This window comes from Toxotes jaculatrix, chromosome 7 (genome assembly GCF_017976425.1).
Source record: "Toxotes jaculatrix isolate fToxJac2 chromosome 7, fToxJac2.pri, whole genome shotgun sequence".
Classification (NCBI taxonomy): domain Eukaryota; kingdom Metazoa; phylum Chordata; class Actinopteri; family Toxotidae; genus Toxotes; species Toxotes jaculatrix.
In genome coordinates this window covers 13438695-13465138 of record NC_054400.1, presented here as the reverse complement: position 1 = coordinate 13465138, position 26444 = coordinate 13438695, and the positions used below count along the sequence as shown (strand labels likewise).

The 26444-nt window shown below is 41.9% G+C and overlaps 2 protein-coding genes and 1 non-coding gene across 5 annotated transcripts; all 3 read left to right on the top strand.

The window, feature by feature from the left end:
- The first annotated feature begins 611 nt into the window (after positions 1 to 611).
- On the top strand, positions 612 to 10035 carry LOC121184013. Its single transcript, XM_041041349.1, has 15 exons — positions 612 to 681; positions 1623 to 1720; positions 1816 to 2658; positions 2952 to 3114; positions 3339 to 3436; positions 3587 to 3805; positions 4111 to 4198; positions 4682 to 4803; positions 4978 to 5083; positions 5200 to 5271; positions 5412 to 5521; positions 5774 to 7914; positions 7992 to 8466; positions 8613 to 8706; positions 8837 to 10035. Exons 2-15 carry the CDS (start codon positions 1662 to 1664, stop codon positions 8987 to 8989), a joined length of 4743 nt encoding a protein of 1580 aa, XP_040897283.1. The 5' UTR covers positions 612 to 681; positions 1623 to 1661; the 3' UTR covers positions 8990 to 10035.
- Positions 10036 to 10544: 509 nt separating this feature from the next.
- On the top strand, positions 10545 to 25383 carry LOC121184485 (ubiquitin-associated protein 2-like). Of its 3 annotated transcripts, XM_041042166.1 has the most exons (30): positions 10545 to 10674; positions 12175 to 12312; positions 12599 to 12676; positions 12824 to 12934; positions 13072 to 13228; positions 13514 to 13591; positions 14479 to 14542; positions 14652 to 14740; positions 14923 to 14975; positions 15228 to 15292; positions 15480 to 15711; positions 15837 to 16095; positions 16252 to 16389; positions 16831 to 16967; positions 17724 to 17971; positions 18237 to 18477; positions 18624 to 18663; positions 18951 to 19080; positions 19305 to 19362; positions 19592 to 19814; positions 20094 to 20185; positions 20534 to 20584; positions 20876 to 20954; positions 21231 to 21431; positions 21674 to 21844; positions 22711 to 22815; positions 22910 to 22942; positions 23276 to 23349; positions 23659 to 23850; positions 24517 to 25383. In XM_041042166.1, exons 2-30 carry the CDS (start codon positions 12217 to 12219, stop codon positions 24610 to 24612), a joined length of 3591 nt encoding a protein of 1196 aa, XP_040898100.1. In that variant the 5' UTR covers positions 10545 to 10674; positions 12175 to 12216; the 3' UTR covers positions 24613 to 25383. The 3 variants fall into 3 exon arrangements, with proteins under 3 accessions (XP_040898100.1, XP_040898101.1, XP_040898103.1); XM_041042167.1 differs by lacking the exon at positions 22910 to 22942; XM_041042169.1 differs by lacking the exons at positions 22711 to 22815; positions 22910 to 22942.
- LOC121185273 lies at positions 19139 to 19216 on the top strand. Its single transcript, XR_005894355.1, has one exon. It is a non-coding gene; the product is annotated as a small nucleolar RNA SNORD121A (small nucleolar RNA).
- Positions 25384 to 26444: the final 1061 nt, after the last annotated feature.

Sequence of the window (26444 nt, the reverse complement as noted above, 5' to 3'; positions counted from 1 at the left end):
TTTTTGTTTTTCCTGAGTTTGATTCTACCGCTCACAACCTTGGGGGCAATTAACCACATTGCAAGGTTACAACTGTACTTTGTTATGTAGACCATGGTAATAGGAATGATATCTATAATTATGCCTTATACACTTTAATAGCTGTATATTGTGTAAAATAACCCAGATAATATCATTTACAAATCCAGTGTCTCATCATTAATAAATCCTGAAAATACATATCTATCAGTATGCTCCATTTCTCAGCTCTCCATACGGCATATAAACCCAGTGGGGCAAATGTCTGAGTTAGTCTGAGAAGGCTTTTTGTCTTAGTAGATTTGTTGGTGGGCATTAAGCCCTCAGAGGGATTATCTGTCTCTTTCATGCTGAACTGGGCGTAATTTGACCGGCTGGTCTTCTGAGATTCTGCATTCAGCTCTTATAAAATGTCTTAATTTCCGCCACCTGTGGGACAGGAGTTGTGTTCACTTGCAGCGAGAAAAGAAAGCGCCCTCCCCAAACCGTTTTCGTCGTTATGGAGACTCCGCTGTGTACGGAAATGGTGATACTACTCAAGCTAGCAACTTTGTGAAAAATTAATGCATTTTGTCACTTCATGTTTGCTCGTTCAGATAAACCGTCACCTTAACTCAGTTGTATTTTGTTGAAAAAAAAAAAAAAAAGTCTGGAGTGAGCCTGGTAAGTTTTCTGTTGATTTTTACCTTTTGGAAAAAACGTTAGCTAATTTATACATAAAAATGATTTGCTAGGCTCTGTCATTTAATCACTTAAACACTGTATATTTTGATTTTGGTTGCAACTTAAAAACCCAGACTACTTTATCTTTACTTTTTGATGTGTCTTCGTTCTCACAACACAGGTGGACAGGTGTCAACAACACACTTCCTCTTTACTTTATGCCCTGCAGCAATAAATGTAATTTGAACTCAGCCTTCTGTAATTCAATTTGCAGAATTAACAGAGTCAAGGAATAAACTCCCTACAGGGATTCACTGTAGGGACTGTGCCTGAGCCTGAAGGAAATATGGATATCTAGCACTCCCCCTTGCTCTGACTGGGATGATTTGAAGCATTGTATTGTTTTATAATGAAGAATATTCTCACCTTATGTATGCATATAAACAGGGTCTCACTCAAGTGCCATGTGGCAGGACTATAACAGCTGCCAGCCAGTCCACTGCAGAAGCCAAAGAAGTTACAGTTGCTTGCCTGTGTCTGCTATATTTATCATATTTGCTACGATACAGAAATGTGTGTCATGACTGCACTGTGCAGCCCCGGCTCCATCCTGACGAAGTGTCAAATTTCAGCATCATATCAGTGTCCTGTGTTTTGCTTACTGGCACAGCAGTGCAGTGTGGTAGTAATGACCCAGTGATCGACCATTTGGCCATCAGTCTCTGACAGAAATCACTGAGAGAAGGCAAATAGCAAGGACACGCTGTCTTGGAAAAAGTGTGTGTAGCGTTCATTTCGTAGTCGATTTGAATTATTTTCCTTATTAGTTTAGCCTTTGCCTTTGTATAATTTTAGTTGTAGAGTCACTTTTTGTACGTGTTTGCTTTTTGTGACCATCTGATGGAGAGACTAAACCGACGTGTCTGCCACTCTTACTGCAGGTGAAGTAAAAGAAAAACAGAGAAAAAGAAGGGGAGGAAATGACACTTTGCCTGAGTGAGTGTCTGAGAGCTGTTGGGCTACAGCATCACTATGCTAGGTAGGTAAGCACACTCACTTCAAGACATCCAAACTTACACTTGCCATGTCTCTACCTCTGAATATCTGTCCCCTTTGGTCTCCCTGTTGTTTCAGGTTTACCTCCATGGGAGTTCATCGTGCAGCCCACCTTTCAGCACTGACCATGGAGGACTATCCCATCCTGGGAATACGCACTATGGAGGACAGGACTAGACTCTTCCATCTGGTCCAAATGATCAAAACTCTTGACCTGGAGAGTCTTGAATATGAAGATGGTGATGATTGTGGTGCTGATGGTGGTGATGAAGGCTACGTTGTAGTGGATAGTAGTTTTACTTATGATGGTTATGGAGATTCTGATGAAGATGTATATGATGATGAGGATGAGAAGGGTGGTGCTGTGAATAAGCTACATGCAACCACTTTTGCCAGACCGTCATGTGTTCGCAGACGGCTTGATTTCAGCGGTGAAGCCACTGATCATCATCAGAGGCTAGTTTCTCATCCCGTGGACTCTGTTCATATCTGTGCAAGTCACAATAGAAATGATGGGCCGGTCCAATGCACAGAGTCAGTCACACCTCTGCAGCTTGAGCTTGTCAGCAGCAGTCCTGTGGTATGTGGCTGCAAAAGGAATAACAACCACAGGACAGATGCCAACAGTTGTCCCTCTAATCATCACACAGGAGGAAACACCAAAGTGTCATCACCAAAGTGGATCTCATTCCACAAACAAAAATCCATGCCTACAACAGTGGCATCTAAGAGGTTTAACAACAAACCAGATGGGCACAAAGACAGGAGAAGTATCTTTAAGAAGGAAAAACTCTATACAGAAATAGGCAGTAATGGGGCTTCTGGACGCATGGCTAAGCCAACACCTGTTTATGAATCAAAGAGAACAGCTGGCTACAACTATGGACTACCACGGAGTTCCCCTCCTGTTCCAAACAGAAAGTGAGTGGCTGTGGTTTGTGTTGTCCTCACTGCTCTTGCTTCTTACTTACAAATGAACATCTTAGTCAAGACAGGTACAGTATGTTAAATACAGTGACTGAACATAAAAGACTCTAACACATTCGCTGAGGAGAGATTTCCTATGCATGCACTAATTCCTTTTCATAATTTTACATACTTTATGGGATTGTGTCTCTTTGTTAAATGCACTTTGCAAAGTTTGAGTATTGCTTCCTTTGGACATTATCACCCTAATTTTGACTGTGATTGGTGTATATGTGTGTGTGTACCAGGCAAGAAGGACAGCAACGGATCAGCGTGTGTGTGAGGAAAAGACCTCTGACACGTGCAGAGAGCAGGAGGGGAGAAGTAGACGTTGTGACAACCTCAGGTGGAGAATGTGTGGTTGTCCATGAAAGCAAAGAGGCTGTGGATCTCACACAATACATACTACAGGTAAATGTCCAGAGACAATGGCAAATTGATATTTTGTCCGAAACTGTGTTTTGCCATGCGTCCATGCAGTAACCAAAAACACAAATAGCAGTGTCTCCAAATAAACACTTAATATCAAACTGGGATGATGTTCAATGAGGCATTTTGAACTGGAATGCTGGAATTGGAAGGCTGGGTTTTTACTTTAAGGTTACCTAAGGTTACCCTGTCTCTTTTCCCTGCAGCACAGATTCTACTTTGACCAGGTTTTTGGAGAGGAGAGCTCCAACGAGGAGGTGTATCAAAGAACAGCTTATCCTCTGGTGCAGCACATGCTCAGTGGGTAGGTTAGCATTGATGTAGTGGTACTTATGTGTACGTTGTCACCCTAAAGTCATTTTTGGGGTATGAAGTACATGCTTGTAGAAGTTTTGGCTGTGTTTCTGTGAATCTGTGCTTCCTAACTATATATTTGTATTGTGTATTTCCATAGAGGCAAGGCCACCTGCTTTGCATACGGCCAGACAGGTGCGGGGAAGACTCACACCATGCTGGGTTCATCCCCTGAGAGACCAGGGTTGTATGCACTTGCAGTGCGGGACATTTTTGCTCATTTGTCCACCGCACATATGCACTCAACCCTGCTGGTGTATGTCAGTTTCTTTGAGATTTACTGTGGTCAGCTGTATGACTTGTTGGACCACAGGAAAAGGTGCGTGCTTGCATGAGTGTGTGTGTTTTGTTGTATTAAAAGTATAAAAACTCATGAATAATGTATTTTCCAGGTATTCAGTTTAAAATATGAAAATATTTGTCATTTCTTTTGCTAATTTGTGTCATATAGTCAATATTTTCAATATACTTGTTGTCTCATAGGGATCATTTTGGTAGCATCATCATTAAAGGGGATCAGGATGTACTCTTCTTATTATTTGGATTTATGTCAAAACTTTATTTTATTCTTTCTCTATTCCTCTCCTTCTTAATCTCTCTTTTTTCCCTTTCTTCCTCCTGTAGGTTATTTGCCAGGGAGGATGGACAGAGGGTGGTTCACATTGCAGGGCTGCGTGATGTCAGGGTGGACTCAGTCAGCTCACTGCTGGAGGTTCAGCCCTTTCTTTACAAATTGCCTCATGTCCCTGCTTTGTTTTCCAGAGCTGTTGTTCTGACTACCACTCCAACCCTTCAACCTTCAGGACACATTTTTACAAAGACTTTGATTCCAAAATCAGAGCTCTATCGTTTAAAAGGGAAAAATAAAATATTGTGGCTGACTGTCTTGCTTGACAAATTCATGGAAGAGGATGAAAAATTCTTTGTTCTATTAAGTTTTAATTGTGTTTCGAATGGTTATTGATGACGGCTTTGTACCGCCATAGAATGAATACTTCTATCTCACACCTCAGGTTGGGTGATTCTTTGCTTACATCCTCACAGATGCACCAACAGACTCTTACTGTGCTTAAATACTAAATATTACCCAGCGAGAAAAGTTCTAGGATTTTTTTGTTGAAGTGACCACTGCCATCTCTTTGAACATCTCAGTCTCTCTCTCTGTTGTCTCCCTCCTCCTGTTGCCCTTGCACAGGTGATTTCACAGGGTACAGAGGAGCGCACACAGGGGATGAGTGGAGTGAATCCACACTCTTCTCGTTCTCATGCCTTGCTTCAGATTCAGCTTAGAGGTCCAAAGCAGCAGATAGCTGGCAGGTGAGTGACAATGTCCGATGTGTTTTATTATATTGTGGGCTTCTCATGATGTACACTCTCTCTGGTACGTTTATCTTTTCTCCTTAAGACACTACAAGAGTTTATTGGGAGCTAGAGCAAACAAATCCCTTTAATGTTGGTGTAAACTCACTGCTGATGTGTGTTTGCTTCTAGAATGTGGTTTGTGGACCTGGCAGGAAGTGAGAGGGCATCAGATACCAAAGAACCAGACAGGCAGAGTCGTATGGAGGGAGCTGAGATCAACCAGAGTCTCTTGGCTGTAAGCCACACACACACATGCTCACACACTCAGAGATCCCACGTAAAGTCAAAGATATTTGTGATTATATGGTGGAATTTTACAAACCTTCCCATGTGTACTTTTTTTTTTCTCAGCTTAAAGAATGTATCCGGTCCCTTGATCAAGAACAATCGCACACACCTTTCAGGCAAAGCAAACTTACTCAGGTAGTAAGATTTTCAGTATTGCTGTTGTGAATATTAATGATGGTAGTGCAGAAATGTCTGGACTGTTTTTTTTTATTTACCCAGTTTGATCAATAAACTTCTCTGTGTTTTCATTTTGGACTACTTTGTTCTCCTTCTAGGTTTTGAAAGACTCATTTGTTGGTGACTCAATGACATGCATGATTGCCAACATTTCACCTGGACACTTAGCAACTGAACACACACTTAATACACTGAGATATGCTGATCGGTAAGTATGAGCGTGTGCCAGTAGGTGTAGTGGGAGGAACTGGATATTAGCTCCTGGAAAGATAAAGAATTATTGTATTTTTTTAGATCCCTACTGGTTTCCAGTCATTCTGCTTTAGTTGTATTACTTAGGGAGTAGTAGTTCAAATACCAAGATTCTATTTTAATTTTCTGCGTTACTTTGGTCGTATCCAGGGCTATAGCAGCAATGATTAGTGACTGCTACTTGTGATGTCTACTTCATTTTTCATAGGGTGAAAGAGCTGAAGGGACAAGGAGTACCAAGAGGAGCCAGAAGAGGCAAGACAATATCCTCCCCCAAACATCATCTATCCTACAGGAACAGCAGCGGTAGCAGCGTTGGCACCCGAGGGAAAAGTCCCCCTAAAAAGCCAAAGTTAGGGAGACGAAGAGAGGCTTTTGGTCCCACCACACCTAACACAAGATTGCCCACAGGGGATGCAATTCTATGCTCCACACCTAAGAACAGCAGCTGGAGAGCGGAAACAAGTGCAAGGGACGGAAAATGGATTGGACTTGAACACATTACACCAGTTAGAGGTTGGCTGGCAACGGGGGATAAGAGGAATGGGAAGGAGGAAGCAGGTGAAAGAAAAGGTAGGAGAAGAGAAAACGAAAGGTATGGAAGAACTAACGGGCACTCTGTTAGTGACCAAAACGCCAGAGCAGGGTTGGTGTTGGGACAGCAAACGGATGAGCAACTGCCCTTGTGGGAGGCACAAAAATCTTGTACTCAAAGAGAATCTGGAATTGACCCTAGAGAAAAAGTGAACCGGCAAAGCACTGTGAAAGGGGGGAGAAAGGGGGAAAGAAGATGGATACAACAGCTAAGACAAGTGGAAAACAGCAGAGACATGTGTAGTGAAGCAGAAATGCTAAGAGAAAGGGATTTACAAAAGGTTGATGAAAGGGATAAGGAGAGGCAGAGGCATCTGAGACTGTATCACCAGCAGCTGCAGCAGTTTATACCCTCATCTGCTTCCTCATCTGTCAATCTCTTCTCACCTTCTACATCTCCGTCTTTCTCTTCCTCTAATCAGGCCTCTCTCTCTTCCTCTGTCTCTCCATCTTCCAATTCTCCCCTCCGACACTCTTCCCATCTCTCAGCTTCTGCCCTCACGTATCGTGGTTTAGAAGAAGTTTTAGATGCATACAGAGCTGGGGTTATGGTTAGGGCTGATGGTAATAGAGGACAGTTGCCTTTTCCCAGTGGTGAGATTCGCTTGCAAACTGAAACCTCTCAAAGCTGCAATAACAATAACGATGATGATAACCATGGTGACACTGGTGGTGTTGGTGAGGACAGGAGGGTATCTTGGGAAGAATCAGATATTGGACAAGACAGGGGTGAAAGTTATAGGAGGAGGTCAGTGGAGGCAACAGGTGTAGCAAGAGTAAGGAGGGAAGATATGAGGCCAGCTGGGATGCAAGGGGGAGAGAGGAGGTGGGCCTGGATGGCAACAACAGAGACAGAGCAAGTAGACGGGACGACAGGTGCAATGCCGACTAATATAGCAGCGCAAGTGTCTTACAGCTGTCATTTAGAAGATAGAAGACAAGTGAGTGAGGAAGAACTGGATTCTTCAGATGTCCCAGCTGATGGAGTGTGGGGTGCTGAGGAGCAAGGAGGAGCTGCCAGCTATGGGTTAGTGTCCGCCCACAGCAACAGTGACAGCAACAGCCTCTTCAACCACCCTCCTTTTGAGTCACCCCATCAGCGAGCTCCAGCAGAACGACCCCTCTCCCCAGCCTGTGAACACGTCAACAAACTCCTGACCCCCAAAAAAGGAAGCGACCTCTCTCTTGAATCAAAACACACCAGATGCACCTCCACCATCCTGCCTCTACCACTGCAAAATATCCCAAAGTCAACCACACTACCTCTCTCTACCTCCATCACTAAAGATAAAATACGTGCTGAGCCCCTTAACAACCTATCTGAAAATCCAGCTCATACTGAGGTACACAATCATCCAGAAGTCAAAGCCAAAATGTCTGTTTTACCTCAAGATGAGACTTATGCAGATTCTCTTAGCTACATCATGGAGCCTCTCAGCATCTCCTTGCTTCAGGTGGACAAACGTGTCAAATCAGCTGTGGTCCTCAATGGGGAACAAAGCAACGCCTCACTCTGTCTGCTTGACAATCAAAGTGGAGAAGATAACATAACAAAAGAGGAAAAAGAGCATTACACATGTGGAGAGATGGCAGGGAAAGCTGCAGTGGATGAGGATGAAGAAATTTGTCTGCCTCTTTTGGAACTGCCACAAGCAAAGACCCACTGCCCTCTCACCTCTGACACCATGACACCTATTAGTCACAACGAGCAAGGAAAAGACATGTGTTGTGCCACATATGAACACAGTGGAGAAGGTAGGTGTGAGTTCTCTGAGTGTCCGTACTAACCAGTGCTTAAAAACATGTATGTGAACAAAATGTTTTCTTTTCAGGTAGGGCGAAACCTCCTGTGCCTGAAGTTATGCAGGTCTTTCTCTGTGACCAAGAGAACTGTCAGAAACCCCAAACCCTGATGGTCCTTGGCAACAAAGGCCCTGCATCTTCACGTAAACCCTCAACATGTGTTTCTATGCAAACTTCTGTCATGCAGTCCATCTCACCCTCTGTCAGACACTCCCAGAGCACTGATTCACCCAGCTCACCCGAGCCAATCCCAAAGGGTGCCACACAAATCCCAAGAGAATATGCGCGCAACATGCCCAACAAACCTGCCTCTTCCATTTCAACCCCACAATCAGAAATTCCCTTGGAGCAGTGTCACACAGTTTATTCAAACAATTCCCCCGGCTCAAACAGCTCACTTCAACCAATTACTTCTGCAGAGTCAAATAATCAAGAAAGCACCAGCAATCAGCAGATTAGACCCATAATCCATCTGTCCACCCTGGAAGACTTGGATCATGCCCAGTAAGTACCAGAATTCTTAATGTTTTGTTAATTGAAAACAAGATATTGAAAATCTAGTTTGCTCCTACAGACATGATACAACAGTGAAGGTTATTAGTTTGAATAAAAATAATTTCTGGCTTTTTTCTAACCCAAACCAACTTTAGGTGGCGTGTTGTCCAGGCCCACTGGGAGCAGCTGGAAGAGATGGAAGGTTTATGTCATACAGAGGGGACACTTCTGTGCCAACAACCTGATATGGTCAGAATAAATCAAACCCAGAATTGTCAGCTAAATTGTTATGTCCTCCCCCTTCCTTTATGTAAACTGCCCATTTCAAAGTGATAACACACCTTTGTCTATCCTCACTCTTTATCTCCCTGTCTTACAGGCATTTGGGGAATATATCTGCAAGCTGGAAGAGATAATGGAGAGGAAGGCTCAGTGTGTAAACAGCATGAGGGCTCACCTGCAGCCATATCTGAGGCCCAGTCATTCTAACCAACCATACAAACAAGGAAAAGATAATAATCCAGTTACTTGAGTTAATAAGCAGGAATATTTCCATTGTAAGGGCAGCCTAAACACTGAAGAAATGCCAGTTATACAGAACCAATATGGCACAATTTATTTTTCAGTGACAAGAATTGTAACTGTAATTTTATAAATGTTCAAGAGACTTCTCTGGGAGAGTTCACCTCACAGCTATCTCTTGTGTGTGAAAATAGATGTGTCACATTAGGGTTCTCACAGGGAGGCTAACTAAGATGTGTTCTCTTGTGGAGAGAATAATACATTTATTAGCTTCAGAAGGGGAAAGCCCATCCATTTATGTATTTGTGTGTTCTGCAAATTGAAGTCTGTGTGTGTATGTGTTTTTTGTGTTCAGGTGTGGGGTTGTTATTTTGCCCCCTTTTTCTCAGTCCTGTTTACATGCTGATTCAGATGCATATATTATGAAATTAATACATATTTAGTTATTTGAATCATAACTTGTTCAGTTCATCTTAAGATGGTGATCTATTACACTATAGTGAATACTTGGATGACTGGTATTTATAGATTAAGTTATTTTAATAGTTGTTATTTATGTACTGTATATTGCACATTTTAATTTCATCTAAAGGGCTGTACCTGTGCAAGTGCAGTGTTTGTCCACTCCTTTTTTCCCTCAGTTTTGGTTTTACTTCTTTTTCTTTTGGCCTTTTGTTCCCCCATGAAAACCACATAGAAATGATCACATGATCATTTTGAGACATAACCTTGGTGCTTTACCCACACCAACACAAGACTGCCTGACCAAAGACCACCCTTATATTTGACTATACGCTTAACTAGATCCCTGACTCTGAAGTGGTGTTACACTGAACCAAAGATGCCAACTAATATTTTGCAAACCAACTTCAAACTTGAGCTCAGGTTGTTGGCTGAGTTGTTCAGTTGGCAGGAGGCAAACTGTTTTCTGGTGCTACATTTTTTTTTTCTTCTGATAAAAGACTGTGATACTTGTAAAACAATGACACAATAAGTGTATTTTTAGTTTTTTGGAGCAGTTCTAAGCATTTAACATTGAATTAAATTTGCATAATAGTGAGATTATGTTTTCTGTGTTGTGAAATATTTATTTCAGGCAGTATGTTATTTCATTATTATTTCCTTAGTGGGATAGTGTTCTCATATGTTGTTTTCTTGCCAGTTGTATTTGCTTACTCAAATTGCCATCCTTTTACCATGAGAATGTATATATTCCACAGAGAACATTGCTAAGAGTGATTACAATTAGAACAGAAAACGCCTGTGAAAACACAGTGTGAATTTTAAAGGATCACCTCTGCTAGTATAACACCACCATCAAAGAAACTCACATAACCTGTTTTGGCTCAAAAAGAAAAATAAAGTCCTCAAGAGAGACTAAAATTACAGCATGACCCATCAAATGTATATCTGATTTCACTTTAGTGAATAAATCTGTGCCGAATTTAGCTGAAAATTGTCAAATTCCCACATAAACGCTTCGTAAAGGATAGCCATTCACTTGATACTAGCCCACAGACACCCACAAGCGAAGCGCGCTCCCGGACAGGAACGCGGACGTCAGGGCACGACGTTAAACCACCTGACCAAGACGGGAGTTTTGGTTGGCAGCATCAACCTCATAACGTTGAACAACGGCGCGGTGGGTCACGTGACAGCATCTGCTGCTGCTGGCTGAGCGAAGCGTGTTAGCAGGTAAACGAAAGAATACAAAAAGGTGGTGCTATTGTTATTTAAAGTCGTTTGAACGACCCAAGTGTCTTGTCGTATAATTTTTAAATAAGTTTAAGGAATCTGATCGGTCGATTCAGAGGCACCATTCGTCCTCTTCGGTAGTTAGCTAACTAACTAACTCGCTAGCTAACCAGCGTTGTATCCGGGCTGTAGCGCTGCATTGTATGCGGACGGGCCGTTCACATGCCGGGTCAGTTAGTATACTGTGATATCTGTCGTATCATTACCCAGCCACGCGTTTTCGACAACTTTACTCACCCACACACTCGTATTACAGTTATAGTACTAAAATATTGAACACCGAGCGTTTAAAATGTTCATGTAACGCGGCGTTTTTTCGTTTCGTTCCGATTATGTTAGCATGCTGCTAACGTTAGCTAAAGCTGCCAATCCGGTTAAGTGACTAACGTTAGCTTTTCTATGGGTTCACACAAAGGGGTAAATTTCTACACTCGTCACACTTGTTTATATTTCTTTGTTCGTGTTTCGGCGGGGCTGTACTAAAAGCACTCACGGTGGCGGGTGGGTTAACTAACTTGTGCGACTACACAGTTTTCATCTATCCAGTAGAATTCTGCTTTTTAACGGCAGGAATCGCACACGGAACAAAGACGAGCTGTTAGCCAGGCTAAAGCTAACCCGAGCTAGTTGACCTGACGCTAACATGAGCGTTAGCCAATGCGGTTCATGTTTCCGTCGTGCTTCTTTTAACGTTCACCAAAACAATATTATTTTTGAGTCACAAGTTACGTTGCAATTTAGGCAACTGAAAAAAACACATCAAAATACTATACAATACAGTCGATATATTAAACAATCGACATTAACAGTCCCTTGCAGTCTGACGTTTTCTGTCAGCCAACATACCGTTTTCAGACAATAGTAATGATGACAGCCGGTGGATCTCACATGTTGTATTCTCGTGCTGGCAAGCTGTCAGTTGGTGGTATTAATTAGACAACATCCAGTTACTGTTTGTAATATAATAAAATGTAAAAAATAACTAAGGGTAGGTGTATCCTTTCTATTTCCATAGGCACAGTTTAACCTGGCATAAAGGCCAGGCTTCTTTTGTGGTTACTTGTTTCATTCAATCAAATGCCAAATGGTTGTTGCTATCCCAACTTCGTTGATTGGGGTGGGGGTTATAATTCATTCTACCTATAACAGATCCTGGTGCATACACGCTGTGTTTTTGTGTGGGAGACTGAGGGAGCGTTGTAAGTTGACACCCGGACAGTCCCCTCTTGGCTGGCTAAATTTAACCAGGAAGGTGGGGGGCGAGAGATGGGGTTATAGTCTTACATGGCATACTTGAAAACAGTGAACCTCGGTCTGCTTATATTCTCATTGGACATTTAATCAGTATTATATTTTACTACTTATTTTTGATGCAATGTAACCATTTCACTAGTGGCTTTCATTTGACTTAGCCTCTGCCCCCACTTCTTTCTCTTCCAGATTTTTCTATTTTGTACATACATTGTTTTGTATATACTGTATATGATGACTTCAGTGGTCAGCAATCAAGCCCGGGGAACTCGGGACAGAACGCTGCCCACCACCACACAAACAACACAGCCACAGAAACAGATACAGGTGGGTATTCACCATTGTATATACAGAGTTGGATCTAGACCTACTGAATTAAAATGTAAAGTTTTTTTTCTAAGGCAAGATTGCCTCTTTTAGTATTAAGAGTTATCATACAGATATTGAAAGTAAAATGCGCATTAATGTAAAATTTAATTTCACAATTTTAAAGGATTTTGAGTTCATTACATCCTACACAGTGTACCGTTAATAGAATTGGAGAGGCCTTAATTGAAAATGAAGCCAGGCACTTTGTGTTCCTGTTTCTAACTGAACTCTGTTTGTTTGCCAGGCCACAGCAGAACAGATTCGTTTAGCCCAAATGATCTATGACAAAAATGATGCTGACTTTGAAGACAAGGTCAAACAGGTAATATGTTTGTGCATACACACATTTAGACAAATTTGTTTCCTGGATCACTGGCATATTTTCCTGAAATTCTTGGACTTTACAGAACCTTATTGCATCATGTGTTGATCTAACTAAACTCTATTTTTGTGTTTTGTATGCCCACAGCTGATTGAGGTAACTGGGAAGACTCAAGATGAGTGCATGGTAGCCCTCCATGATTGCAACGAAGATGTAAACAGAGCTATCAATTTTCTGCTGGAGAGCAACTCTGACACAGTAAGAGCCTATGTACAAATGCACAAACCATATTCATGTACTCATAGTGTGCTTGTGTACACATTTTATGCATTTGGCTAGTCCTCTGAGTTTTTGCAGAGATTATAACACCTTATTCTGTTGTTAACCTCTGTCAGAACTCCTGGGAGACTGTGGGGAAGAAGCGGAACCTTGGGAAAGAAGGAGGACCCTCAGAGATAAAGGAGAGCAGGGAGAAGAAAGGAGAGAGGGAGGCCAGTCGTGGACGAGGGGGCTCCAACAGGAGGGGCAGAGGCATCAGCAGAGGACGTGAAGGTGAGAAAGATGTTTAAGTCCTGTCTGGATGCTATAGGATACTGTAGATGTATATTCCTTGTCTGTTACAGTGCAGTTCTCTTTGCTGCATCCTTGATTTTGACAAATTGTTATTATTCATACATTGCTAAAAGAATAGTGAGTATATTAATTCATCAGTTAAACTTTTAAGTTAAACTTTTCTATGATTTGTTCTGCTTTGATTTCCTGGTTTAGGGGTCTTATTCCCATCTCAGTATTACTAATGTAAAGTTTTTAATGCATATGTTTCTTGTTGGATTCCAGGTCGGCTAGAAGAGAATGGGTTTGAGGTGGCTCCTGGAGAGAGAGGGGGTGACCGTGGACGCAGGGGGCGGGGCAGAGGTGAGAAATACAAATAAAATACATCTCTAAGTTTTATTAGACACATTTTGTTAGCTATAACAAACAGACACTAACTATAGTTAGCAGTTACATACATTTTCCAAAAGGCTCTTGTCCCATTACCATAAAGAGATTTCAGAAATTGCAGAATTGACAAAACAAAATCAGATTGGTTTTATATAAATGGCTGTTGTTATGTTATGTAAGTGATCTCTGCATTATACAGTAGTTATCATATTGGCATAGATATTTACTTAGTGCAACCCTGCAGTCCAATATTGTCTGTTTTTGTTATTGGTGATCTAGAGATGGGGAGTTGACTTAGATGTTGCATGTTTTGGTGATGTAGCTGCAACATATCTATTTGTGTCTGCAGGCATTTAGAGCATTACCACACTGAACATGTGTGGAATGTGCTTAGTCCCTGCAGCTGCTTGAGTGTGTGTGTGCAGGGTGGTGGTGGCGGGGCGGGGGGGGGGGTGGTCGTTGAACAGGATCAGAGAAGATGGCAAGGAGTAGAATCTGACTGGATTTGTAAGCTTTCATTATAACAACAGATGATCTAAGAATGATGAAGGTGAAGGTGTGATTCAGAAGAAATGGTGTCTACTACATTATAGAAAAAAATGTGGTGTAAAAACATGACAGAAAAGAAACCTAGACACATGTATCATGTATGCAGGTACATTTTAAACAAAAACTTTCAGAAGATTTTCTAATGCCTGACAAAGGTAAATGATTGAAATGTTGCTATCTTAGTAAACATATTGCTAACTGTGTGTGGGACACCTTCTTTAAAAAAAAAAAAAAAAAAAATCTTATTGAAAAGTTGTGGCTGAACGGAATCAGTCAACAGAGGTCATCTGGTTGTTTCCTTTTGTCCTCAGGGGCGGGGGGTCGCGGAAGAGGAAGAGCAGCTGTCGGCAACAGGTTCTCCTCCCAGGGAATGGGGTAAGAATTTATAAACCATAAACCTGAAGTAGGAGGCAGTGATGGTGACTACAAGCATATATCTTTAAAACAAATATGCGGAAGAATTAAGTTTCTGAACTTCTTCTAGCACCTTCAATCCTGCTGACTACACGGCTAACTCTGGAGCTCGCCAGGAGACATGGGAAGGGGACGGCAATGAGCCTGCTGAGGGAACTGGTAAGGAAAATAACAGAGGATGTCATATTTTGATGACATCTTCTTTTAATTCTTAACTTAAAAGTCTCAGTATTGTCTAGTGTTCACTTGCCTTAAGTCAGCAAGAATTTTCAATTTCAGATTACTAGGTCCCGAAGTATGTGTATGTCACAACTGCTGTTTATTTTCCAAATTTATTTTAGGAACATGGGGAGGCAATCTGGAAGACTGGACTTCAGAGGACTGGAATGAGGATGTAAGGCAGCACTTTTATCGATCTAAAAGGCATTTGCACAAAGTTTCTTACTTACATTATTCTCAATCTGCACCGGCCTGCCTGATATCTAGTGTTACTGGCTTCTGACATTAACTTACTATTAGTAAAAAGTCAGAGATTTTATGTGGTGTATTAGTGTGGCTCTGAAGACTTCTTAATGTACAGTACTGCACCCATGTCTTTATTAATCCAATGGATGGTTATGTTTATACTTCCTGTCCTTTCTTACAGTTGTCTGAGACCAAAGTATTCACTGCCTCTTCTGCTCCAGCAAACCACATCACACCTGGACACAAGTAAGCCATTCTACCTTAAGTCCAGTCAACTTAGAACTCTACAAAAAACAGGATTTATTTTGTAGAATAATACGTTATTTAATATGTCTGCTTATCTTCTCCTTGTCCACCCTTCTCCCAAAAAACATCTTTTCTCCACCTCTTTGCTACACTCACTCTTATTGTCTTGTCTCCTGTTTCCCCTCAGTGTGGACCTGGCTAGCCTACTGCCTAAGGCTGGAGTGGCTGTAGGGGGTTCCATGGACTCTGACTTGGGGGCAATTGTCGATGGCCCCTCAGCGGAGGATTTGGGCCAAAGCCTGGTGTTTACCAATTCCCACCACAATGGACGCACTGCGACACACAGCTACGCACACGCCACAGCCAACAGCTACGCTCATGCCGCCTCTGCTAGTACCACCTACGCACACGCTGCACTGGTACAGACAGCCATGAATACGCACACATGGGCAAGCACCAGCAAATACTTACGTATATCATGTTCCTGCACACTAAGATATGGTATCAGTGTATTCAGTCCTTGTTTTTCCTCTCATTCTCTCAGTCCTCAGTCCTGGGTTCAGGTTTTGGCTCGCTGAATGCACCTAAGCCAACACCTGCCTCTGACATCAGGACATCAGAACAGCTCAACGGGCCTCGGCTTGGTCAGAGAGCCAGTCAGACATTAGCCACCACCTCCGGCAGCAGTAGTGTTTCCAAAGATGCAGGGCCACCTCCAATGCAGAGTCCTGCTCCTGCCTCCTCTCCCTCTGTGGACATCAAGGCTCAGAGAGTGGAGAATGGCCCCGTTACTGCCCAACACTGTAAGTTTATCTCAAAGTAAACAACAATTACAACACAGAAATTTAAGACATGACAGTTAAATCTTAATTTATTGTTGTCCATGACAATAAACGAGGTACAGTGTGCTGCAGTTTAGTAGTTAAGTAAATATTTGAATTTATCCCCATTCTCTTCAGTGGAGATGAAGCTTCAGCCAGAACCATCAGCGGTGCTCAGCCAGCTGACTCAGAGGCAAACACAGTCCACCATCCTCTCCACCACAGAGTCTCTGGGGCTGTCTCAGTCACATGCACCACAGGTCCCCACACCACCAGGTAGGACTGTTGAACAGTTAAAGGTGTGAAAGTCTGCACAGAGTGTCTGGTAACTTTAGTATAATATTGATCATTATTTGATTAATTAGATAATAATAGAAGCATCAGAAGATGGTGTTACATGACCCACTGAGCTTTTTAATAACCAGAACAGTGGAAATGAGAGCAAATGCCTAAATGTCCCTCTGGCTTGTTTGTGCACTGTAACCACATATGAAAAAAGATGGGAAATATCTGGCAAACAGTAAAACTCAAATAATGGCTACAAAGCCAGTAGGAAATACGAAGTAGTGAGTACACTCTTAACAGTATCTGTGCTGTAAGATCACGGCACAGATAATGTATCATCATCATCATCATGTCTGGCTCAGGTGGTTATTTTGACCCTAGTTCTGTGTTTTTAATATTATTAATGGCGTGGCCTCCCTCGATCTCCTTCAGGTCATGAGTCCTCCATCCCTCCTGTACGAGATGGAGCTTCTCCAGGAGTGAAGCTGCCAGGTATGGAGCCGCCCATCACAGAGCCCCCTCAGCGGCAGCTAAAGACACAGAGACGCAGAGTACCTCCTCCCTCAAAGGTAAGCTGCTCTTATCTCTGAACCTTTTTTTTTATTCAAAAGATTTTTGTCAGTTCACTATATGTGCAGGACATACAGACGAATCGAAATAGTTTCTCCCTCACCAAGTGAAATAAAGATTAAAAAATGGAATAGTAAAACCTATGTGCAGGTAGGTGAAAATAAAATGGAATGAGAAAGAAAACCTATGTACAATCAGAGTGTGCAGTATGGTAGCAGCATAGTTGGCAGTAGTGCAAATTTATTTAGTAAGTAAATTGCAGAATAAAACAGTCCACAGGAAATGGTTTGAATTAGCAGAGGAGATGGTTAATTTATCTGGCCATAATGAGTAATTCTTATATATGTGCTGTTACCTGTTTGACAAGACAAGCCAGCTAGCTAACCAGTTATGTGGTAGGGACAGATAGTACAAAGTAGTTTCTGTAAGCTGTTAACTCCACTCCCATGGCTTTACTTTTCATAATCAAAGATAATATCTTTGCGGGCGCAAATAAATACACAGACCTTTTTCAGTATATTGATCCCATACATGTGTTTGCTACCAGAAGTTGTCATGACAGTTTTTAATTTACCACTCTGAAGTAGCAATCAACAGGACTGTTTGAACTAAACACAGCTAGTAGCCAGTTATCATCTATGTTCATTTTGGACTGAAAATAGCTTTTCATTTTAACGACTTGGTTTCCATAATTTAAACATTTTATACAAACAAAATTAAATTGATTAAATATATTTTCTCTTTGTCTGCCTCAGATCCCATCGTCAGCAGTGGAGATGCCAGGCTCAGCAGATATATCTGGCCTGAATGTTCAGTTTGGAGCTCTCGACTTTGGGTCTGAGGCTGGTAGTGGAACAGTAGACATGGCACAGATGGAGTTGGCCAGGGAACAAGTCCCCACTCAGGCCCCAGCTCCAGCAGCTCCAGCACCCATGTCTGTCCCTACTGCTGTTCCCACACAGCAGCCACAGAGCAGCCTGTTCTCTAAGCCAGGATCTGTGAGGTGTGTGAGAGTTTTTTTGAGTTGGTGTCTTGTAGCACAGGTTTGTCTGTTTATGAGAGGAACTTGTCATTTGTAATTTTGTGCGTCTGTTGTTTTTCTGTTCAGCATGATATCTTGGCAACCATTCAAGATGGGGCCACGCAAAAAGAACAGCACTGACTGTTGCCCTTTTAGCTCAGTTACAGATAGAAACTGCTTGTCATTTTCTCAGTATGTATATTTATTTGTTTTTCCCCATCTACCTTTCTTCTGGTCTTGTGAACAGTGAACACATGAGCAGCTTGGCCTCAGCTGTATCAGATCCCAGCTTCCCCTCACCATCTTTGGGCTTACCCAGTGCCACGCCCTCGCCCTCCCTGGGTCTTCCCAGTGCAGCTGCTCCACCCTCTTCTGCAGCCCCTACCACAGCCAGCCGCGTGGAGAGTAGTGGCCCAAGGTCCCTGCCACCGCATCTTGGCTTCTCTCAGAGTAAAGATGTCTCATCAGCTGCTGGTGGACCTCTCACGGTGAGGATAAACCTTTTTCCCTAATATCAAAAGACAGATGGAGACAGCTGCTGACTTTAGTTATTTCTCAAAAGCTTGTTGTCTGCATAATACCTGACAGATTGCTGAAGGATAAAACTTAGACTGAATATTTCTTCCTCTCATAGAATGGCTACGGTGGGATGAAGACACAGAGCACACAGGACAGTAAGTATTCTCAGCATTATCTGTTCTAGAGAACTGCACTGGAGTGGCCAATCAAATCTCTTACAGGGAAGAATATTGATTGTTAAGTGCATCTGGTAGGAAGTGGAAAGAGTCTTCTCAGTGAAAGCTGATGGGGTTTGATATAGACCAGAACATACTCACTTTTTTTTCACATTCATTCTGGGTCATTCTTGTATTCATCCTCCCACGTTCAGTTTATAACATCAACAGAAACATTTACACCAAGATGTTACCTTTTTTTTTTTTTTCATTCTTATCAAAACCAGGTTCGTCATCAACGTCTAGAACAGTGAAAACAGAATCTCCTGTTATGACAAGTGACAGTGGCCCTGGTCACCACATCCCTTCTCCTGCCATCACACCTTCCCACTCAACCCCTGTTCCTTCGCTCAGCAGGTAAAGGATTGTTCATGATATTTTATATAGCAGACTTTTTTTTTCGTGTACCCTTTTTTGTCTGGAGATAATGATGGTTACAAGCACATATCTTAATCCAGTAATGTGGAAATATCTTTCACTGAATCTCCAGTCTTCCTGCCCATGATTCCTGGGTGATGTGTTTTTGTGGCTTCATCACACAGAAGTAGGCTGACAGAATGTTTTTTTTATTCCATTTCTAGTCACGTGACCAGTACTCACTCATCTGGATCAGCCCTCGCCACGAGTTCCTCCCTGACGGTAAGTGTGTGTACAGACATGCAATTCTTGTAACATCCTTATTCTGTTTTAATTTAGTAAAACATGGTATGTTTAACACTCAAGTTGTTTTGCAGTTGGGTCATTTGAATGCAGGACTTTATTTTCTGCTAACTCTGAAGCTTAGACAAAAATAAATTTTTCTAATTTTTTTTTTCCCTCAAAACTGTTCCTGATTCCGCTATCACACACCCTTGTCCTGTGTCATCAGATAAGTAATGAGGAGAGTAGCAGCAGCAGCAGCCTCCATGCCTTTTCGTCATCAACGTCCAACCAAGTTGTCAATCCCAGTCCTTCAGCCCCCATGGCTGTTAGCAGCTCAACCACGAATGGTCTTCACCCATCTGGAGCACCAGGGCTAACTCCTAATGGCACAAACACCACACTCTCTGCTTCAGGCAGCCGCACGGCACCACTGCTCACCACCACCTCCGGTAGGTTCATATTCCACACATGAATCACATCATCACCGTGACACAGGAACTATTTTATTAAAGATTCTTTTAAAGTGGGAACAAAAAATCATCCTCAAATACAGTACCTTATTTTGTTGTTAATAGCTATAATTCATAGTAAATGGAATCAGGCTGTTATGACTCGCACTGAGACTGTACTGATCGATATAAATATACATCACAAGATAACCTGTTACAAAAAAAAAAAAACTGAAGAATTCTTGCTATGTTGTAAGTCAGTTCCTCCTTCTTCCCCAGGTAAAGCTCCTCCCAATTTGGCCCAAGGAGTGCCGCCTCTCCTGGCAAACCAGTACATCATGGGCCCTGGTGGCTTGCTCCCTGCTTACCCAGTAACTACGCACTTTCATTCCTTTCTCCTGTTACTAAAATTTGATGTGTGTTGTTGTCTTTCTGAAGTGTGACTAACCTACAGAGTTGCATTTACTATGAGTGGAGACACTTGATTGAATAATTGCAGCAGTCAGTTCACTCCACTCTACAGAGCTTTTCAGTGTTGATGATGACTGTGTTTTAGTAGGTTCTGATCAAACATGAAATCTGTGGAATTCACTGAAACACTGATTAAAGCTGAGTCGAAGCTAAAATGGAGTTTGCGGGCGACATTGAGGTTTAGCAGAGACTCCAGTGTGGTACTAAATAATCACCTTTTCTTCTGTCCATTATCTTTATTTCAACAGCAGATCTATGGATACGAGGACTTGCAAATGCTGCAGTCTCGCCTTCCTATGGTGAGTCTGTGGTAGTGTTTATTATTTCACGTATGCTGCTGTATATTCCTGTGGTTCTTGTATTTTTTTTTTTTTTTTTTTTTTTTTTTTAATTAGCAGTTGGCTTTCCAATCTGTTTCCCTGTATATTACATTCTTGCTACCTTTAGTAAAGTAACCTCTCATTTAATCTTTATCCTCTCTTCTATTGTGTGGCATTGTCAACAAATTTCCAAAGTAGAAAACAGCAGGTGAGGTACTATGACATTTGAATGAATGAATTTTTAATTATTTTTCTTCTTTTTCTACCTAGGACTATTATGGTGTAACATTCCCTGGTACTACAGCTGCTATGCCTGGAAGAGATGGTCTGGCCAATAACCCATATTCCGGTAAGTTAAATTTTATGTTGAACTGTAGTTTAAGTTGATTTGTTGATACATTTTGTTCCAGTATAGGCTCTTAACTCACTGTCGCACTACACGATTAACACAATTACTCCCCATTTTATAAAACTACACAGCTTCGCCACTTTTCATGTATACCATAGAGATTTTGTTCTTTTTTTTTCCCCTCTCTCAATTCGGTGGCTTCATGTCAGCTGTCAATGGAACCTTAGATTTTTTTTTTTTCATCATCAGTCTTTTCTACCACTGTTTTCTGTCCAGGTGAGGCAACAAAGTTTGGTAGGAATGACTCTTCGTCTCCAGCTCCACCAACCAGCCTCTCCACAGCTGGGGTGCAGTCGCAGCCCCAGCAGGCCCCACAGCCAGGGACGCAGGGCCAGGGCACGGGACAGAGCCAGGGTCAACAGACACAAAACCAGGCCTTCCTAAATCCCCCTCTGCCCCCTGGCTATGGATACACTGGTAAGAAAATGTAAAATTATGTTTGATGATAAGGATATTCGCCAAATTTATTTCTGGCTCATACATGCACTTTATACCTAATGTGAATGCCAGCTTTAGTTAGCACATTCCCTCTTGTTATTTTTGACTTATTGTTTATAAGGAGGTAAAATGTGTCAGAGCCCTTAAAGTTAAAAAGAGAATTAACTTAATATTATTATAACACTTCCTGTTAACAAAAATTCTAACTGGCCTTTTTGCAGGTCTGCCGTACTATGCTGGTGTGCCTGGGGTTCCCTCAGCCTTCCAGTACGGCCCCACCGTCTTTGTGCCTCCTGCTTCAGCCAAACAACCTGCAATGGGCCTGGCCAACCCCTCCAATCAGTATCACCAACAGCATCAGCCCAGTTACGGACAGCATGCATACGGCACAGGTAAGACTAGGATAAAACCAGAGGGCTCTGTCTGTCACTGCTCTCACTCACTGATATTTGTTTCTAGACAACTAACACAGTACATTCAGTCATATAATTGTAAAGAGTTCTCATGTGAAGTTTATATTCAGAACTTTTAATTCAATTTTTGAAATGAATTACTTAGTTTGAGCCTGTGTGTTTTATTGAACTATGACAGCACAGGTTTATCTTTAATTATTACTGCCAAACAAAGTTGTACCACAGTACCACAATCTGTCACAACAGTGTGGCACAACAAGTAGTTGAGAGGGTTACTTGATCAGCATCAACAGTTATGGTGGGTTATCTAGCCAGTTACTTTTGTCAAGTGTGTTGTGGTGCTCTACAGTATATTACTACACTAACAATACTATATTATGATCAGTTTTTGGTGCCCCATGTGCAGCACCAGTTTGGTTCCTTGTAGTATTTTAGTACAGCTACTATGATAGACAGGGGTGTGCATACACAGACCTTAGGTGTGAAGAGTGTAGAGGGAGGCAAAAGAGGAATCAACTTCCAATCTGTTATATATGTACACAAAATGCTGCATGTGCGTGTGGAGTTGGGCCTGTGTGTTTTTGCTTGTGCTGCATGCATAGCTCAAACCCCCTGCTGAAGTTGGACACGGCTCAGTATAGACACAGCTGCCATTTTAGTCAGGTTACCTTACTGCCTCTCTCTCCCATGCCCCCCTCTCTCTTCTCTTCCCATCCTTTGTCGTCTTCTTATTCTTCTCTTCGCCTCATCTGTTCCCCATCTTTCTCTTCCTACCCTTCCCCCCTCTCCTCTGCTCGCTCTGCCTCCTCTCTTCTTCTGTACTCTTCCTCCTCCACCTCCTTCAGCCTTTGATGACCTGTCTCAAGCCCACGCTGGGGAGTACAGTAAGGGAGGGTACGGAGGCTCTGCCCAGTCACAGGCCAAGTCAGCGGGCAGCGGCCCAGGGAAAGGTACACACACAACACACGTGCGCACAATCTAACAACACGCACAAAGTCAGTGGGCGATTTCCTGTGGGAAAAAACGATGTACTCACAATTGCAGATGATTCTTCAGTCAAGAGTGTTCTGGAGAAAGGTGTGTATTTGCACGTGTGTGATTGCACTTTGATGTGCTAATAAATGGATACCTGCCAAAGGGTGAAACAAAGTGAGAAACATGCCTCTGCGCCTCCTCACTTACTATGCTTCTTCCTACTGGCTGGCCCCCCTCCTACTAACAGTGGAAATGAACATTCAGTGTTTAAAATTCACTCATCAGCAGTGAAGTGATGCAGTTATTCTTCTTCTCCCTTAACCCCTTGATTTTCCTCTCCTCTTTATTTTCTTTTTTTTCTTTCTTCCCTTCCCTCTTAAATTCCAATCTTTTTCTTTATCTCTTCCTTTCTCCCTGTCTTCACTCTCCTCTCAGCACCAGGACTGTCAGGGTCAGGTACCAGCGGAGGAGTACCTGACATGGGAGGTTCAATCTACAGCAAAACACAGGTGAGACTTGTCCTGTTGTATGTCTGTGTTTAGGCCAAGGCTTCAAGCCTCTGCTTGTAAGATAATCGTTTTAAAATCACACTTGAGCGACCTTTTCTGAAATTATTATTTTTTAATCAAAATGGCGTACACATAAATAGCGCATACTTGCAAAATCCCATTGACTTGGAAAATAAGCTTGGATATATATGTCTGTTTGCATAGGCAAGAGATTTTTTTAAAAAATGGCAGATAAAAGGTGCATGATTTGCATGTTATTTATTTCTAAACCTACTATTTAACCTCTTGCGCCTTCTCTCTGCTCCTCAGTCATTTGACAAGCAGGGCTTCCACACGGGGACACCGCCTCCCTTCAGCCTACCTTCAGCACTTGGGGGAACGGGGCCCCTGAACCCTGGTGGTGCTCCTGGGTACGCCCCTGCTCCCTTCCTGCACATCCTGCCACCGCACCAACAGCCCCACTCCCAGCTGCTGCACCATCACCTCACACAGGATGGACAGGTAAGCTGAAGTCTGCATAATTGGAGGTGTTGTGTACATTTGTGTCATTATCTGTGATTTTTCACGTTATATTAGACACTCCTTGTTCTCGTACAGCTGTAACCTCAGCATACAGGAAACAGGAGTGTAGTCTTGTGCACTGATCTGCATGCCTGCAATATTAAGAAACTGTGTGGATCTTTTTGATCAAATAGTCCCAGAAACACTTCACCACAAGAACTAACAAGTAAAAAACTAAAAGTCCCTGTGGTGCATTTGGTTTTGAATTTCAACCCCTTATTAAGAAATGTGATACCTGATAATGGTTTTGGGGTAGATTTAGAAAAATTTAAAAAGTGACTGTTTTTTAAAGTGATTTCTGTCCTTCAGACTTCAGATGATCTTTTTAGTTTGCTGTTATTATACATCACTGCAAACTGCACCCTGTAATTCCTTGGCCATCAGAAAGTGCTATCATGAGAGATATTTGTTGGTAACAGGAACCAGACCCTGCTGACCAAAACTGGCTCTGTATGTTCCTGCGGTCGATGTGGTGGCAAAGTTCAGTCAAAGTTCCTGGAAAGGTTCAACAGTTGGAAATGTCTACAAAATTTCATAGAAACGGGAAATTAAATAAACCTGCTATTTAGTTACTGATTGATGAAATTGATTTCTTGTTCTTCGCAGGGTGGTCCTGGACAGCGCAGTCAGTCCAGCAGCATGCAGCAGAAAACCCAAGGCAGCAAGTCCAGCTACGGCAGCTCCGGCTACTGGGCCAATTGAGGAATGCTTCCCACTCTCCCCTCCCCCAAAAGGCTGTGTGTGTGCGTATGTGCGTGCGTGTGTAAAGCTAAAACAAAAAAACGCAAACTGAAAGACACACTACCCTCACAATGAGCAACCTTGGGCCTCTTCGCCCTGCTCTCCCCACCTCCACAAGTCCTCATAAGTCTTTTGGGTTCTCTCTTCCCCCCCTTTTCAAAATTGGTTGTACATGTAAGATATTTATGTATGTATTTATATATATATACTGTATATGTAATAGTAGAACATGAAATGTGGTTGCTGCATTTTATTTTTGAAGGACTTTTTGTTTACTTTTTTCAAAACTGCAGGAAAAGATGTTACTTAAAGACAGAATGAGATGATGATGGTGAGAGAGCGATTGAAGAAGAGAAATGATCAAAAACTTCTTGGAAGAAAACAGAAAAAGGAAAAGGAGAGAGCTATAGCACTGATTGCATATGAGGACATTTCAGATGGGGGTGGGGTTTATAATAACTAACTGCATCTGTCTCCTCTTTTTTTCTTTTTTTTTTTCTTTTTTTTTTTTTTATACATAACTTCCTGAATGACCGGCTCATCCCCCCAAAACTTCATTTTGTAGCTTCCTGTCTTTCCCCTCCTGCCTCTCGCCCTCCCTTCTTCTGGAGGGCTGCCTTCTCTCCTTGTGTCAGCACCTACCCTTTAAAGACAGACCTGTCCATCTAAATTTTATATTTTAATTTAATTTTAACCCTCATTTCCCACGAAATAAAGCAGTTGGAACTCTGACTTGTCTGAGTCTTTTTTTATTTGTGTGTGCACTTGTCTGTTTTTCTTGACTGCCTTGGAAGTTCAAATGTAGACTTTCTGATTTAATTGTGCAGTGCATGGAGACATTTCCATTTTCACATTTGCTTTTCTATTTTGAACAGCTTGAAACAAAAAAAACCCCTGGAAAACAATGTGATATTTTAACCAACTTACTGTGTGTGTAAGGTTACATAAAAACCAATTTCTATTTTACTAGTTATGTGAAAAGGATATGCAGCATATGGCCCTAGTTGTGCGTTTCTCAGATACAGGCAAAGCTTGCCTGGTAAGAAACTTTTCATTTGTAATAATATTAACCAAAATTATTTTGTTATACAGTAAAATATGATCATTATTAAATAGAATCAGATATGACAAAAAAAAAACAAACAAAAAAAACAATAATGCGTAATTTCCCTTTTAAATGTTCATTTCTTGCTTTTGGCAATATGTTGCATTCTCTAACTTGTGCAAAGATAAATTCAGGTTGACACTTTGCAGAGGATAGGCCCAAAACTGAGATTACAAAGGGTAAAGTTACATTGACTGACTCGTTCTTACTGGCTCAATTTGCCTGAAAGTAGATCAATGTTCTGTTCTATAGTTGCTGCAGCTTTGTAGGCAGTCTGATAGCTGTGGGTTGTTACCATGACCTGCTGACTGTGGACACAATCAATGCAAGTAAATAGGATTATCATTCTGATACTCTGTTTAATCTGTACCGTTGTTCCACAGCATCCATGAAAAATTTGTTTTATTTCAAATTCTTGTGTGAGATTCTGCTGTAAAGTTGCATCAAATTAATCAACTTATTTCCCCCCCAAAAAGAGGAAACAGATGCAGTTATTATAAACCCCACCCCCTTATGAAATGTCCTCATATGCAAATCTGAATGTGAAATGAACATTTTCTGTAATCTGGTAGCCAAAGCTGTGTTCTCCATAATAGTCTTTTAAGCCAGTTGGCCATATGGTGGCCCAGCTTGAGTGAAACCCAGGTGGCTCTCTGATTACAGTGAATCCATCATCAGATACCTTCTT

Excerpts from the sequence above, each read along its gene's own strand:
- LOC121184013 (XM_041041349.1), top strand. The coding sequence starts at position 1,662 with ATGACACTTTGCCTGAGTGAGTGTCTGAGAGCTGTTGGGCTACAGCAT. Across the intron at positions 5,272-5,411 it reads GGCAAAGCAAACTTACTCAG|GTTTTGAAAGACTCATTTGT; the intron begins GTAGTAAGATTT and ends TTCTCCTTCTAG. Across the intron at positions 8,707-8,836 it reads TGTGCCAACAACCTGATATG|GCATTTGGGGAATATATCTG; the intron begins GTCAGAATAAAT and ends CCTGTCTTACAG.
- LOC121184485 (XM_041042166.1), top strand. The coding sequence starts at position 12,217 with ATGATGACTTCAGTGGTCAGCAATCAAGCCCGGGGAACTCGGGACAGA. Across the intron at positions 12,313-12,598 it reads AGCCACAGAAACAGATACAG|GCCACAGCAGAACAGATTCG; the intron begins GTGGGTATTCAC and ends TTTGTTTGCCAG. Across the intron at positions 23,350-23,658 it reads CAATCTACAGCAAAACACAG|TCATTTGACAAGCAGGGCTT; the intron begins GTGAGACTTGTC and ends TCTGCTCCTCAG.